The sequence below is a fragment of the Salmo salar genome, chromosome ssa04, assembly GCF_905237065.1.
Source record: "Salmo salar chromosome ssa04, Ssal_v3.1, whole genome shotgun sequence".
Classification (NCBI taxonomy): Eukaryota; Metazoa; Chordata; class Actinopteri; order Salmoniformes; family Salmonidae; genus Salmo; species Salmo salar.
In genome coordinates, this window is record NC_059445.1 from 59,509,555 (window position 1) to 59,525,243 (window position 15,689).

The window sequence follows — 15,689 nt, forward strand, 5'->3', positions numbered from 1 at the left end:
ATAGAAAGCTGTTATTTTCTATGGTAGAGTAGGTCAGGGCGTGACAGGGTTTTTTTTCTAGTTTAGATTTTCTATTTTGTTATGTTCTAGTTTTTGTATTTCTATGTTGGGTTTTTGTTTGGGATGATCTCCAATTAGAGGCAGCTGGTCATCGTTGTCTCTAATTGGAGATCATACTTAAGTAGGTGTTTTTCCCACCTGGGTTGTGGGAGATTGATTTTGAGTACGTGTATGTTAACGCTTCGGCACGGTTTGTTGTTTTTGTTTATTCAGTTATTTTGTATGTATTGCATAGTTTCACAGTTCAATAAAATATGTGGAACGATAATCACGCTGCACTTTGGTCCGCTTCATCCAACGACAACCGTGACACACGCACAGTTACTATGGAGTTAGTCTGATTAATCTGGCTGTAATAAGTCATTAATTGGTAGATACAGCCTGAAACTAATGCCTGCACAATTGTGTAAATGTTCCTTACAAGCAAAAATGTTGAATAAAATTACATTTAAACTTAATCTACTACTAGTCTGTGTGATTTATCCTCCAGCTGCTCAAAATTTGAGACAAAATATATAAAGGAAAGTATTGTTTGCACAACTTTTTAGAGCGCTGGTAACTATTTGGTTCAGTTTGACACCTAGGTAAAATTAGTTTTATACATTCGGTTTCTCTCGTCAATAGCTATGAACCAAACATGCCAATGAAAATTGAATATTCGGAATCAGAAAAGTATGGAGAACAATCAACATGTTTTTTATTCGGATTTCAATCTTCAAAAAAAAAAAAATTTTAAAAAAATGGTGTTGATTTTTCTCCATCCTCCCCTGATTCAGAATATACCATTTTCATTGTCATCGCATGGTGTATACGATTTTGCAGGCATTACTTTCAGGCTGTCTATACCAATTAATTGTGTATTACAGCCTGATTAATCAGACTACTATGGAGTCTGCTTCCATCACTGCTTGGCTAGCTCTCTGAAAATCTTTACAACTTTTGGCGGTACTCATTGCTCAATAATGGACTAAAGGAGCCTAACGTTACACCTTATAGTCCAAGGACCTTACATGTTCTGTTTAGAGACGAATTGTCTCTGGCAGCCAAAACAGCCAAATACTCCATCTAAGCTAAAATCGATTCTCAATTGCAGTACGGTTCTAGAAACATAAAGCCCTCCACTTTCATATCACCTCAAAATAATTTCACAAACAGTAAATAAACACATACTTAACCGGTTTTAACAGTTGTAGCCGACAGTATTTTTCTGTGACAATGCATTTGTTGCGTCTGTCTTCCATTTACACACAGATGTTTGGAGATGCAGATAGCTAATTAGCACATATAGTCGACTCTGTCTTCCGACTGTTTTCCGTACATAAGTGCTGTAACATGGAAATATGGCCGTGTAAAGGTGTGTAGTAGTTTAACCTTTTCTTTTTTGAAAATTATTTCTCACTGATATGAAAGATACGTTCCTTATGTTTCCAAAACCGTACTGCAAGCAATGCGTGTTAAAGTTCAGACGAAGAGCTGGAACATGGGAGCCTGATGAGCTGGCTGAAGCGTAGACGCCTGGCGAGCCGGCTGAGGCTTAAAACCCTGGCGATCCGGCTGAGGCCGGACGTGAGATGGGCACCTGCCGAGCAAACCGGGACAAGAAAACCTCTCAAGTCAGCTAGGGCATGGAAGCCTGACGAGCTGGCTTAGGCACCCCCAGTTCCATCGGCGGCAGCCCCCGGACCCGACGTCACCACCAATTGGAAAGCCAGCACTCCCCAATGCTTTGTTTGATGGCTTCAGGATTCTATTAGGACCGACACTGGATTAGAGAAGCAGGTACGGGGAGTCAACATTTAATAAGGGGTAACACGGGTAACACAACGACATACGACAATTAATCCTGAAGCAGGGAACAGAGCTTGGGAACAGACAATAATTGCTGATGCGCGTGACAGGGGAAGGCAGGTGTGCGTAATGATGGTGGCAGGAGTGCGTAATGCTGGAGAGCCTGGCGCCTTCGGGCGCCAGGGAGGGTAGCAGGAGCAGGCATGACAGTACCCCCCCCCCTCTAGGGGCCTCACCCTGCGTCCCACCTGGGCGTGCCTGACGGGCCGGCCCGAGGCCTGGGCGCTGGACAAGCCGGTTGGGGCATAAAAGCTAGACAAACCAGCTGAGGCGTGGGAGCCTGACGACCCGGTTGAGGTGTGACAGCCTGATGATTCCACTGGAACATGGAAGCCTGATGAGCCGGCTGAAGCATAGACGCCTGGCAAGCCGGCTGAGGCGTAAAACCCTGGCGATCCAGCTGAAGCCTGACTAGGATGGACGCCTGCAACATTTAATAAGGAAGAGACATGGAACAAGACAGGAACAGCGTCAGCACACGGGTAACACAACGACATACGACAATTAATCCTGAACAGAGCTTGGGAACTGACAGATATAGGGGAGGTAATGACACAGGTGATTGAGTCCAGGTGAGTCCAATAATTGCTGATGCGCGTGACGGGGGAAGGCAGGTGTGCGTAATGATGGGGAGCCTGGTGCCTTCGAGCTCCAGCGAGGGGGAGCAGGGGCAGGCTTGACACTTACACAATTTTCACCATCACAATGAATAACAGAATCATATACTGCTAATTACACACCGCCTTTGTATGCTTTTTGAGAATATGTTGAGTTACAGTGCCTTTGGAAAGTATTCAGACCCCTTTAATTTTTCCAGATATTGTTAAGTTACAGCCTTATTTTAAAATGTATTCAAAGTTATTTTTCCCTCATCAATCTACGCACAATAACCCATATTGACAAAGCAAAAACAGGCACCAGGGAGGGGGAGCGAGAGCAGGCGTGACAAAAAAGTTAAGGTTTATATCGTGAGAGTGACAGAGAGTTGAGGAGGAGGCTTCTATTGAAGCGCTGGGCATCTTGTTAAGACATGCATTATCTGAATTAGGCCCACAGAATTATACCTACGAAGGAGCGGCTTCTATGAAGGAACTTTGAATGTCTTTCAACTTCTAAGAGAGCTTAACGTTGGACCAGTGCTAGCTAGCTAACAGGCTTGTTTGTGCAGTGCGGCACCATAATTCAAATAAAAACACGTCTTAACATTTTGTAGTTAATAAAGCCAAATGGGATGACTATAGACTTCTTAATCTCTCTTTGTAATTTCTGAATCTGTTATGTGTCTGTGTGTAGCTGGTGAGATGTGTCAGGTGCAGGACAGCAGATATGAGTAATGAAAGCAATTTACTCAAATAATTCACAATACACGTCGTATAAATACAAGGCCACACATACGGACCACAATACAATAAACAATTACTCAAACAAACAAACAAGGGGGAACAGAGGGTTAAATAATGAACAAGTAATTGGGGAATTGAAACCAGGTGTGTAAGACAAAGACAAAACAAATGGAAAATGAAAAGTGGATCGGCGATGGCTAGAAAACCGGTGACGTCGACCGCCGAACGTCGCCCGAACAAGGAGAGAGACCGACTTCGGCGGAAGTCGTGACAGAATCACGCTTGTAATGTCAGTCGGCTACAGTAGCCTATGCTTCGAAGGGGGAGGGGCACGCGCACACACAGACAAAGATTTTCAGCTGGCAGGCAGACACTGGAATACGTTTCTGAGTGACAGAGTGAGGGCTTTGCATAGGCAATTTGTTGCGTTTTTTTATGGGACTAGAAAAATGCTTGGAATGCAAAATAATGTTATTAACCGGTTCCCATGTTTTTTAAATAACGATTCTGTTCGGAAACAGTATAGATCACTTTCATTCCTGTTCCAGATTCTGATTTTGTTCCTTTCATTCTTTTCCGGTTTTTGGTTCTGTTCCCTGAACCGGTTCCAAGCCCTGACGACCGGTATTCCATTCATAATGTAACCTAACGTAGTGTAATATATCATATTAAATGAAGTGTCACAGATTTACTTACAGAATAAAAGAATTACCCTGAGACCACGTTGCATACACACATGAACATTCAAGTCAACAAACTATTGCCAGGCATACAAAAAGTATGAAAATGTATGCACTCACTACTGTAAGTCGCTCTGGATAAGAGCGTCTGCTAAATGACAAACACTTCAAATGTACATTGTGTCGTAGAATGTCGGTCCCAGTTTCATGGTTCTTCACTTTACTTCATTCCTTTTTGTAGCTTTTGATCAGCAACTAGGCTACACTGTGAGTTCTTTGTGGTCTGGCTTTGTTTTTAAAAATGTTAAATTGCTAAATCTTCCCAGTACAGTACAGGCCATTTTCAACAATAATAGTTTTTGGTCACACAAATTCCGAAGAGTATAGTGAACAGAGAACTGACTTGTAACTCATAACTTGTCAGGCTGAATCTTAATTTGAGAAGCATGCCCGTCACTTGATCTCAAATTAGGATTTCGCCCTGGCACTCTGGTCTAACAATGGTGCAAGGTATCTTAGGATGTGTCTGTTGGAACTTATCATTTAGTCTGCTTTAGATCCAGCCTTGTTTTCTTTGCAATGACAATATTCTGTGGAGTTCCAGTCCAATGCAGAGGCCACTCTCTCTAGTGTTTAGTCTCTACCCAGCTGTGCTGGCTGGTTTCCATTAGGCAGCCATTTAAGGGACCTAGGCCACAGAAGGCTCAGGGGAGTGTCGCCCATCATCACCCAGCTGCCGAAGTGGGCAGGAGCGCCACATCCCATCCCACAATGCACTCTGCTCGCTCCCAGATGCTCATGGGAACAGCGCTGGCTGTCGGCCCTCAGGGCCTAATCAATCCAGTCAGGGAAAAGTATGGTGGGTTGTTCCTTCACCACAAACATCTCTGTCAGTGGTAAGAAACTTATCAATGGTATCTCTGATATTAGCATATGCTGTGTTAGCGAGGTCCCAACAAACTAGGCTGATTAGACCACTTAGCCCTCATTTGAGTCCTCCGCTGCATTTACTCAGTGCTTAATGATGTTTCAGGTTCTTTCATACCAGCCCCTAAGCTTTCATCTCTTCTCTCCAGGCCAGATGTCTTGACCATGGTATTCTAAAGCACTTATTGTAGTCCACACAAATTGCTCAATTACTTTATATTGTTTTGTTCCCTTTTCTTACCTTGAAAATAGTCAATGGTCCAGCAGAGAGTGTGATACACATTCTGAATTTGTTTGTATGTTCTGTGTTTTCCTGAGTAGCATTTTCTGGAGAAGTATGGATACCTAACGGAGGAGGAGGATCACCAACACAAGGATATTGAGGTCAACAAAGCTCTCAGGTAGAATCAGCCAGGCATCATTCAACCACCAGAAAAATAACTTTACAGTAATAATTTTATATTAGGGAAACTTTTAATCGAGTGTCGTCAACAATTGATTACAATGTATTGGTTGTTAAAGGAGATGTTATGTACATTTTTCATAGACTTTGTGTACTTACTTAATTGTTTCTCAGAATACCAAATCTGAGGAAAAACAAACTCAGTGAAAATGTCTTTGATGTGTTGTGTTGACATAGCTTTACCAAAGGTGAGTCCCATTCTGCAGTTGTGCTTGAGTGAAAAACCAAGCATGCCTCTGCTTTCACAGTTGCACTGGGAGTTACCCAATATTTGGAGAAGAATAGCATGCCTAATTTAAAATATTTATCTAAATGTATTGCATGTTTATGTTCTATCAGCAAAGCATAAGCTTGGTTTCCCTAATGGAAGAAACAGTCTGGCACCAGAGCCTGGTATTTATCCAGGTGATAGTGGTTGTCACGGCTGTTGTAAGGAGAAGCGGACCAAAGTGCAGCGTGATTATCGTTCCACATTTTTATTGAACTGTGAAACTATGCAATACATACACAATAAACTAAACGAACAACAAACAGTGACGCAGAGTTGAAACATACACTAACTCAGAAATAATCTCCCACAAACCCAGGTAGAAAAAAACCCTACTTAAGTATGATCTCCAATTAGAGACAACGAGGACCAGCTGCCTCTAATTGGAGATCATCCCAAACAAAACCAACATAGAAATACAAAACTAGAACATGACAACATAGAAAAACTAAACTAGAAAAAAAACCTGTCACGCCCTGACCTACTCTACCATAAAAAATAACATCTTTCTATAGTCAGGACGTGACAGTACCCCCCAAAGGTGCGTACTCCAAACGCACCTAAACAAAACAACAACAACCCCCACCCCCACCAAAGAAAAAAGAAAAAAAGGGAGGGTAGGGTGGGTAACTAATGTCTATGGCGGCTCTGGTACAGTACACATAACCTTCTCATCCCGCGGATCCTCCAAGATAGGAGGCGGCTCCGGTTCGGGGCATAACCCCCGCTCCGCCCGCTGATCCCTCTGCTTCTGTGCCACCGGACCGTGGATCGTCGTCGGAGGAACCGGACCGTAGATCGTCGCCGGAGGCTCTGTACTGCAGGCCGCCGCCGGAGGTACTGGGCTGCGGGCCGCCGCCGGAGGTACTGGGCTGCGGGCCGCCGCCGGAGGTTCTGGGCTGCGGGCCGCCGCCGGAGGTACTGGGCTGCGGGCCGCCGCCGGAGGTACTGGGCTGCGGGCCGCCGCCGGAGGTTCTGGGCTGCGGGCCGCCGCCGAGGTTCTGGGCTGCGGGCCGCCGCCGGAGGTTCTGGGCTGCGGGCCGCCGCCGGAGGTTCTGGGCTGCGGGCCGCCGCCGGAGGTTCTGGGCTGCGGGCCGCCGCCGGAGGTTCTGGGCTGCGGGCCGCCGCCGGAGGTTCTGGGCTGCGGGCCGTCGCCGGAGACTCTGGGCTGCGGGCCGTCGCCGAAGACTCTGGGCTGCGGGCCGTCTCAGGAGGTTCCGTGCTGCGTGCCGTCTCAGGAGGTTCCGTGCTGCGTGCCGTCTCAGGAGGTTCCGTGCTGCGGGCCGTCTCAGGAGGTTCCGGGCTGCGGGCCGTCTCAGGAGGTTCCGGGCTGCGGGCCGTCTCAGGAGGTTCCGGGCTGCGGGCCGTCTCAGGAGGTTCCGGGCTGCGGGCCGTCTCAGGAGGTTCCGGGCTGCGGGCCGTCTCAGGAGGTTCCGGGCTGCGGGCCGTCTCAGGAGGTTCCGGACTGCGGGCCGTCTCAGAAAATAACATCTTTCTATGGTCAGGACATGAGAGTGGTATTATGACAGATTATTTATGCCCTTATTTAGACCACATACATTTGACACTAATGGAGAGCTAGACGATGCATTACTTCCACTGCTCAGCAAGGTTTGATTTCAGTTGTAGACAACACCCACTACCATCACATGGGGAAATTTGTGAAGTGCTATATTGATTTCACCACCTTTTTACGGTTTGCTATTATTTTTTATTTTACTTGCTTTCATTCTGGATGTGCTCTCCTATCTTTTATAAGCCACTCACTCTTCTTTTATCATTCATCCATCTCTCCTCTGTCTGGCTCTCAGGGAGTTCCAATGGCTCACACACCTGCCAGTCACTGGGTGTCTTGACAGTGCCAACCAGCACCAGATGGCAGTGCCCAGGTGTTAAGTGAGGGATGACATGGGCCAGCAGGCCTGGGCACAGAGGGTCAACAGCATCTTCAATGGAGGTCTAAGCAAACCTAACAGTGGGCAGCGTCCAGGAAATGCCATAGCCAGCTAGGTGAGTGGCCAATCCATGGACCTCCCTTAGCTGATTTGGGCTCACTACTGGCCAATTTCAAACCAACCCATTACAATTTACTAATTTTTTATTCCTTCCTTGAAGATCAAATGATTGAATTGAAATGTAGTTGGACCATACAGATGGACTTGTTTATACAGGTCATACTTCAAGGAAAGACTGCTAAAGCAATATCAATGTGACTTTATTGTCTAGAATGGAGAGGTCAAGCACGTTGTCAGGCTAACTAATTTCATCATCTGAACTTAAATCCGTAAACATGGGCACCCTCATAGATATTATCCTGACCAACTTGCCTCCAAATACATCTCTTGTCACGATTCCGTAAGGCAGGAAGAAAAGGCAGAGTCAAACGCAGGAGACGTAGTCCAGTTGTGCCGTAGAACGGTATATTTATTTCACCGAAAAAAAACACTCGGCGTAACAAAAGGGCATAGGGTGTGCCCAGAGACCACACGGGAACACAGTTAACCCCGAGAAAACAAAGATACGCACGGGGCGCAGCCCGGCAAATATAACATTCCTCTAGCGAGAATCCGCTGGGGAAAAATTTGCAAAAACCACAAAACGTTCACAGACCCGCCCGCTGACAAATAAACAATCCCGCACAAAACACAAACCACAAGGAACAAACTAAATACCCCCCCTACTAATTACAGAAACGGAAACAGGTGCGGACTTCAACAGACAAAACACAACGAACACAGAACGGTGGCAGCTAGTAGACCGGTGACGACGACCGCCGAGCGCCGTCCGGCCGAGGAGGGGCACCATTTTCTGTGGATACTGTGACATCTCTGCTGTTTTCAATCAGGATCTCAGTGATCATTGCCTGTATCCGCTATGGGTCCGCGGTCAAACGACCATCGGAAGATATGTCGAAATCACTCGATGACCAATACGCAGCAGGTTGACTGTTCCACATCATATTTATTATAGATGGAAACGACAAAACAAAATAAACACGCAAAGGAGAATGGTGACAGTTTCACAGGTGAAACGAAACACAGTGCAAAATACAATTACCCACAAACACACCCTACTAATATAGGACTCCCAATCAAAGGCAACTCAACACACCTGCCTTCAATTGAGAGTCCAGCACCCAACCTACACATAGAAAACCTAACCTAGAACCTAAACCAACACTCACAACCCCACTATACCATAACCAAACATAACTCTGCCACGTCCTGACCAAATATAATACAAAAATACCTAAGTATATGGTCAGGATGTGACAATTCCCTAAAACATTTCTGCGAGCAGGCCTTTCTAATCGACCTGGCCCGGGTATCCTGGAAGGATATTGACCTCATCCCGTCAATCGAGAATGCCTGGTCATTCTTTAAAAGTAATTTCCTCACCATCTTAGATAAGCATGCCCCTTTCAAAAAATGCAGAACTAAGAACAGACATAGCCTGTGGTTCACTCCAGACCTGACTGCCCATGACCAGCACAAAAACATCTTGTGGCGGACCGCAATAGCATCGAATAGTCCCTGCGATATGCAACTGTTCAGGGAAGTCAGGAACCAATACATGCAGTCAGTCAGGAAAGCAAAGGCTAGTTTTTTCAAGCATAAATTTGCATCCTGTAGCTCTAACTCCAAAACGTTTTGAGACACTGTAAAGTCCATGGAGAACAAGAGCACCTCCTCCCAGCTGCCCACTGCACTGAGGCTAGGTATCACGGTCACCACCGATAAATCCATGATAATAGAAAATTTCAATAAGCATTTCTCTACGGCTGGCCATGCCTTCCTCCTGGCTACTCCAACCCCGGCCAACAGCTCCGATGTCATCTACAAAATAGTTTCCAATACTCTACTCAGCAAACTGGATGCAGTCTATCACAGTGCCATCCGTTTTGTTACCAAATCTCCTTATACCACCCACCACTACGACCTGTATGCTCTAGTCGGCTGGCCCTCACTACATATTTGTCGCCAGACCCACTGGCTCCAGGTCATCTATAAGTCTATGCTAGGTAAAGCTCCGCCTTATCTCAGCTCACTGGTCACGATAACAACACCCACCCGTTGCACACGTTCCAGCAGGTATATCTCACTGATCATCCCCAAAGGCAACACCTCATTTGGCTGGAACCAATTGCAAAAATCTCTGAAGCTGGAGACTTATATTTCCCTCGCCATCTTTAAACATCAGCTATCCGAGCAGCTAACCGATCGCTGCAGCTGTACATAGTCCATCTGTAAATAGCCCACCCAATCTACCTACCTCATCCCCATACTGTTTTTATTTACTTTTCTGATTTTTTGCACACCAGTATCTCTACTTGCACATCATCATCTGCTCATTTATTACTCCAGTGTTAATCTGCTAAATTGTCATTCTTCGCTACTATGGTCTATGTATTGCCTACCTCCTCATGCCTTTTGCACACACTGTATATAGACTTTCTTTTTTCTACTGTGTCATTGACTTGTTTATTGTGTTATTGGCTTGTTTATTGCTTATTCCATGTGTAACTCTGTGTTGTTGTCTGTGTCACACTGCTTTGCTTTATCTTGGCCAGGTCGCAGTTGTAAATGAGAACTTGTTCTCAACTAGCCTACCTGGTTAAATAAAGGTGAAATAATTGTTGTTTTTTTAAAAGGCTGACTTCCAAGGTTTCCATTGCTTGGAAGTCAGCCACAGTTCATCCTTTATTTAAAGTGGCAGATCAAGCTGATCCTAACTGTAATAGGCCTATTTCTATTTTGCCCTGTTTATCAAAAGTGTTGGAAGAACTTGTTAATAATCAACTGACTGGCTTTCTTGATGTCTATAGTATTATCTCGGGTATGCAATCTGGCTTCCGCTCAGGTTATGGATGTGTCACTGCAACCTTAAAGGTCCTCAATGATGTCACCATTGCCCTTGATTCTAAGCAATGTTGTGCTGCTATTTTTATTGACTTGGCCAAAGCTTTTGATACAGTAGACCATTCCATTCTTGTGGCCCGGCTAAGGAGTATTGGTGTCTCTGAGGGGTCTTTGGCCTGGTTTGCTAACTACCTCTCTCAAAGAGTGCAGTGTATAAAGTCAGAAAATCTGCTGTCTCAGCCACTGCCTGTCACCAAGGCTTGATCCTAAGCCCCACGCACTTCTCAATTTACATCAACAACATAGCTCAGTCAGTAGGAAGCTCTCTCATCCATTTATATGCAGATGATACAGTCTTATACTCAGTTGGCCCCTCCCCGGATTTTGTGTTAAATGCTCCACTACAAAGCTTTCTTAGTGTCCAACAAGCTTTCTCTACCCTTAACCTTGTTCTGAACACCTCCAAAACAAAGGTCATGTGGTTTGGTAAGAAGAATGCCCCTCTTCCCACAGGTGTTATTACTACCTCTGAGGGTTTAGAGCTTGAGGTAGTCACCTCATACAAGTACTTGGGAGTATGGCTAGACGGTGCACTGTCCTTCTCGCAGCACATATCAAACTGCAGGCTAAAGTTAAATCTAGACTTGGTTTCCTGTATCGTAATCGCTCCTCTTTCACCCCAGCTGTCAAACTAACCCTGATTCAGATGACCATCCTACCCATGCTAGATTACGGAGACATAATTTATAGATTGGCAGGTAAGGGTGCTCTCGAGCGGCTACATGTTCTTTACCATTCGGCTATCAGATTCACCACCAATGGTCATCTCTGTATACCCGTCGGAAGACCCACTAGTTGATGCTTATTTATAAAACCCTCTTAGGCCTCAGTCCCCCCTATCTGAGATATCTACTGCAGCCCTCAGTCTCCACATCAACACCAGTTCTGTCAGTCACATTCTGTTAAAGGTCCCCAAAGCGCACACATTCCTGAGTCGCTCCTCGTTTCAGTTCGCTGCAGCTAGCGACTGGAACGAGCTGCTACGAACACTCACTCTGGACAGTTTTATCTCAATCTCTTTATTCAAAGACTCAATCATGGACACTCTTACTGACAGTTGTGGCTGCTTTGTATGATGTATTGTTGTGTCTACCTTCGTGCTGTTGACTTTGCCCAATAATGTTTGTACCAGTTGCTGCCTTGCTATGTTGTTGTCTTAGATCTCTCTTTATGTAGTGTTGTCTCGCGATGTGTGTTTTGTCCTATATTTATTGTATTTATAAAAAGATATATCTCCCAGGCCCCCGTCCCCGAAGGAGGCCTTTTGGTAGGCCATCATTGTAATTAAGAATTTGTTCTTAACCGACTTGCCCTAGTTAAAAAGGTTAAATAAACATTAAACATTTAACAAAATACTCTAAGTCCCAGGCAGTGTAGTATGTAGGCTATCTACACACAGCCATTTATATCTTTAGGGAATTCTCCAATCTCCACTTGTGCGCCGGGAAGCACATTTTAAATTAGATATACTCTGAGAACCACTGCCTAAATGGTTAAGATATTCACTCTCTCCAATAAGCCCCCTTTAAGCTTGTACATCTGCCCAGGCCCATATGGAGGCTGTCCAACACATCTTCACTGTGTGAGAGATAAGCTTACATGCTCAGTGGTAAATGGAGCTGGTTTTGGGTAACAGGGTGCTGGTGTTTGTGGTCTGGATGGAGAAAAGTGTCATTCCACACAGCCACTGGAGTGATTGGATAATACTAGAAGAATGCGTCATACTGCCCACTTTTCCAGCCTCTAGTTGATGCCTGCTCCCTGAGCAATTACTGGAAACAAGTTTTATTTGACCTGAAGGTATTATTTGACCTGGAGCCTATATTTGAACTGGATATTGGAAAGACAATTTATGCAAGTTAGGCAGTGTCTTTGTCCCAGATGAAACTATGGAATTTTAACAGTAATGTTAATGGGCAAGATACTGTACATTTCAGGGGAAGAACGTTGTGGCATTCTTTCAAATGTTAGTGTGGTAAGGAAGAACGTTGTCTTTCTATCCATCCATTTAGTGAAGGCAGCCAACAGAAGTCATGTTTGAGAACCAGAGAGAAACAAGCTATTGCTATCAAGGACCAATGCGAGACCCAAATGCAGACAGGAGGCAGATGGTTGGAGTCTTACAATGTTTATTAATCCAAAGGGGTAGGCAAGAGAATGGACAGGGAAAAAGGTCAAAACCAGATCAGAGTCCAGAAGGTACAGTGGCAGACAGGCTCGTGGTCAAGGCAGGCGGGTACAAAGTCCAGAACAGGCAAGGATCAAAACCAGAAAAAAGGAGAATGCAAAAAGCAGGCGAACGGAAAACCACCAGTTGACTTGGAAACATACAAAACAAACTGACACAGGAAACACATGGATAAATACACTGGGGAAAATAAGCGACACCTGGAGGGGTTGGAGACAATCACAAGGACAGGTGAAACAGATCAGGGCGTGACAATTGCACCATCAACTCATCATGCCTCACCAACGAGGCATGCTGGAAGCACACTTTAAACATTGAGAGATAAATTATATTTGGTTTGCTTGAAATAACACAAATATTATGTGTCCAAGACCACATTTTGGGGAGTTTCTTATATACTTGCTCAAAAGAGGGACAAGACTGGTAAACCGGTTCAACCATGTAGGTAGAAACAAGGTGAATGTTTTGGGGGTTTCCCACAAGCCTTTGAAATGTGTTTATCACACTCTGGCTCTAAGCTCGTATAGGTGAAGAAGACCAACTCTTCCCACCTTTTTTTTTGTGTCTTTTTTTTCAATTTACAAGGTTATTTTTATACTCATATTAAAGATACATGGAGTTGTTTTGACACAAAAAAATCCTACACAGCAAGAGCTCTTTTGAATGAGTTGTTTACATTTTCTAAAGTTGTGTCACTGCTGTTCTGCATTTCATTTAGCTCAAACCACAAGTAATGCGATAAGCATTACCCTCTTTGCTCTTATCCAAAGGATTCACCCTTGTTAAAAATTAAACACTCACATTCCCATTACTGTAATAGTGGATCTAGAACCATTCTCCCACTTCCTGAAATGTGCAATCTCTGTCCATCTCTCTTTCTATCTCTCTCCGTTTCCTCGTTCTCCCTTATCCTCCTATCTCCCAGCTGCATGAATGACAATTTGAATCTTACTCAGCACAACAGCGATCCCATCACCGGGTGCTAGTGACCCATTTAACTACTCTTCTTTGTCATGAGTCCCCCTTGCTCCTCTATTTAAATTAATCCATCTAATCTCTCTGCAGGCGGGAGGTGGCAAAAGCGTCACCTGACCTACCGGGTGGTGAACTGGCCTGGCCACCCCCCTCTAGGTCAGGTGGCCCTAGCCATATGAAAGGCTTTTCAGCTGTGGAGCAACGTGTCCTTCAAAGAGGTCACCCAGGGGTCACCTGACATTTGGCTGGCCTTCTATGAGGGGAAACACAACGACGGCATGGGCAACACCTTTGATGGTCCAGGTGGGGAGTATAGCAGTATATGGTCTAGTAGTGGTTTGACATTTTGATTGAATCCTGACAGATCATAGTTTACCTGAAGGAAAGGAGAAGGCATTTTCAAACAGGGCAATTTCCAAAGATCAATTGGTTTCAGCTGTGAAAGATCTCTTTCGGAACTAGCCCAAGCTGTCACAATGTTCTCTTGCTTACAGATCCATCTTGCCTGGTCTGAGAACAGTCCCTAGCCTCTACTGCTTAATTCTTTTCAGATGTAAAGGGCCAGATAGTCATAAGAAACATGGTGATGGTTCCACGTAGCCTGAAAATGGGAGTCGAGAAGCTTCCACCGTATTTCTCAAACATGCCTGACTCCTTCAGATCTGCACAGTTTGAGGGGGTAGGGCAAGAGGTTGTTTTGGGAAGCTTCTCTACCACCCCTGAAACCTCTCTATGTTTTTGTTTTTACCCCCAGGAGGCGCCCTAGTGCATGCCTTCTTCCCTGGCCGAGGGGAGGCTCACTTGGCAGAGCGCTGGACACTGAACGGCTACAAGGGCCACAACCTGTTCATGGTGATTGCCCACGAGGTGGGCCACACGCTGGGCCTGGCGTACTCTCCTGTGCGTCATGCTCTCATGTCCCCCTACTACAAGAAGCTGGGGAAAGCCACGGTGCTGAGCTGGGATGACATCACCGCTGTACAGCAGTTTTATGGTGGTTCGGCATACTCCACACTGAGAGAGGAACAAGCCATTAAAAAGTAGATTGGAATTTGATTTTGAACCAGTCACTTTACATGCCCAAAAATTAGAGTAGAAGAGAGAACATGTGGAGGTAATAAGTGGTCAGGTAGAGGAGGAAACAAGATTACATGAGGGAGTGGAGATGATAAAATGACATTGAGACCTTAAATTGAACTTAGTCCACAAATCTGACTAGAGATTGGATCAGCTGCTGTTTGTTTAACCCTTTACCATCTGCTGTGCTATCATTCACCATGACATCATAGTGTCCAATCACTCTGTCATACAATATACGAAGCATCAATTGGAAAAAGCTAAAGGACAGAATCTTTTCATGTTAAGTGTGGCTAAAGCCATTCCATTTATTACAGGGAAAAGTACTTAAGTAAAAATACTTTCAAGTGCTGTACTTTACTATATTCCTGAAGAAAATGTACTTTTTGCACCATAAATTTTCCCTATCACACAAAAGTAATTTTGAATGCTTAGCAGGACAGGAAAATGGTCGGAAGTACATATACCTTAGCCAAATACATTTAAACTCATTTTCACAATTCCTGACATTTTAATCCTAGTAAAAAATCCCTGTCTTAGTTCAGTTAAGGTCACCATTTTTATTTTAAGCATGTGAAATGTCAGAATAATAGTAGAATGATTTATTTCAGCTTTTATTTCTTTCATCACATTCCCAGTGGGTCAGAAGTTTACATACACTCAATTAGTATTTGGTAGCATTGCCTTTAAATTGTTTAACTTGGGTCAAACGGCAGGTAGCCTAGTGGTTATAGCGTTGGACTAGTAACTGGAAGGTTGCAAGATCGAATCCCTGAGCTGGCAAGGTAAAAATCTGTTGTTCTGCCCCTGAACAAGGCAGTTAACCCACTGTTCCTAGGCTGTCATTGAAAATAAGTATTTGTTCTTAACTGATTTGCCTAGTTAAATAAAGGTGAAAAATGTTTCGGGAAGCCTTCCACAAGCTTCCCACAATAAGTTGG

The 15,689-nt window shown here is 44.7% G+C and overlaps 1 protein-coding gene across 1 annotated transcript; it reads left to right on the top strand.

The window, feature by feature from the left end:
• The first annotated feature begins 2,357 nt into the window (after positions 1-2,357).
• LOC106603608 (matrix metalloproteinase-28) lies at positions 2,358-15,396 on the top strand. The gene is given in 6 exon segments (XM_045716259.1): positions 2,358-2,390; positions 3,202-3,204; positions 5,180-5,259; positions 5,499-5,509; positions 13,762-13,974; positions 14,426-15,396. Coding segments are annotated over 6 exon segments (630 nt in total). The 3' UTR covers positions 14,716-15,396.
• Positions 15,397-15,689: the final 293 nt, after the last annotated feature.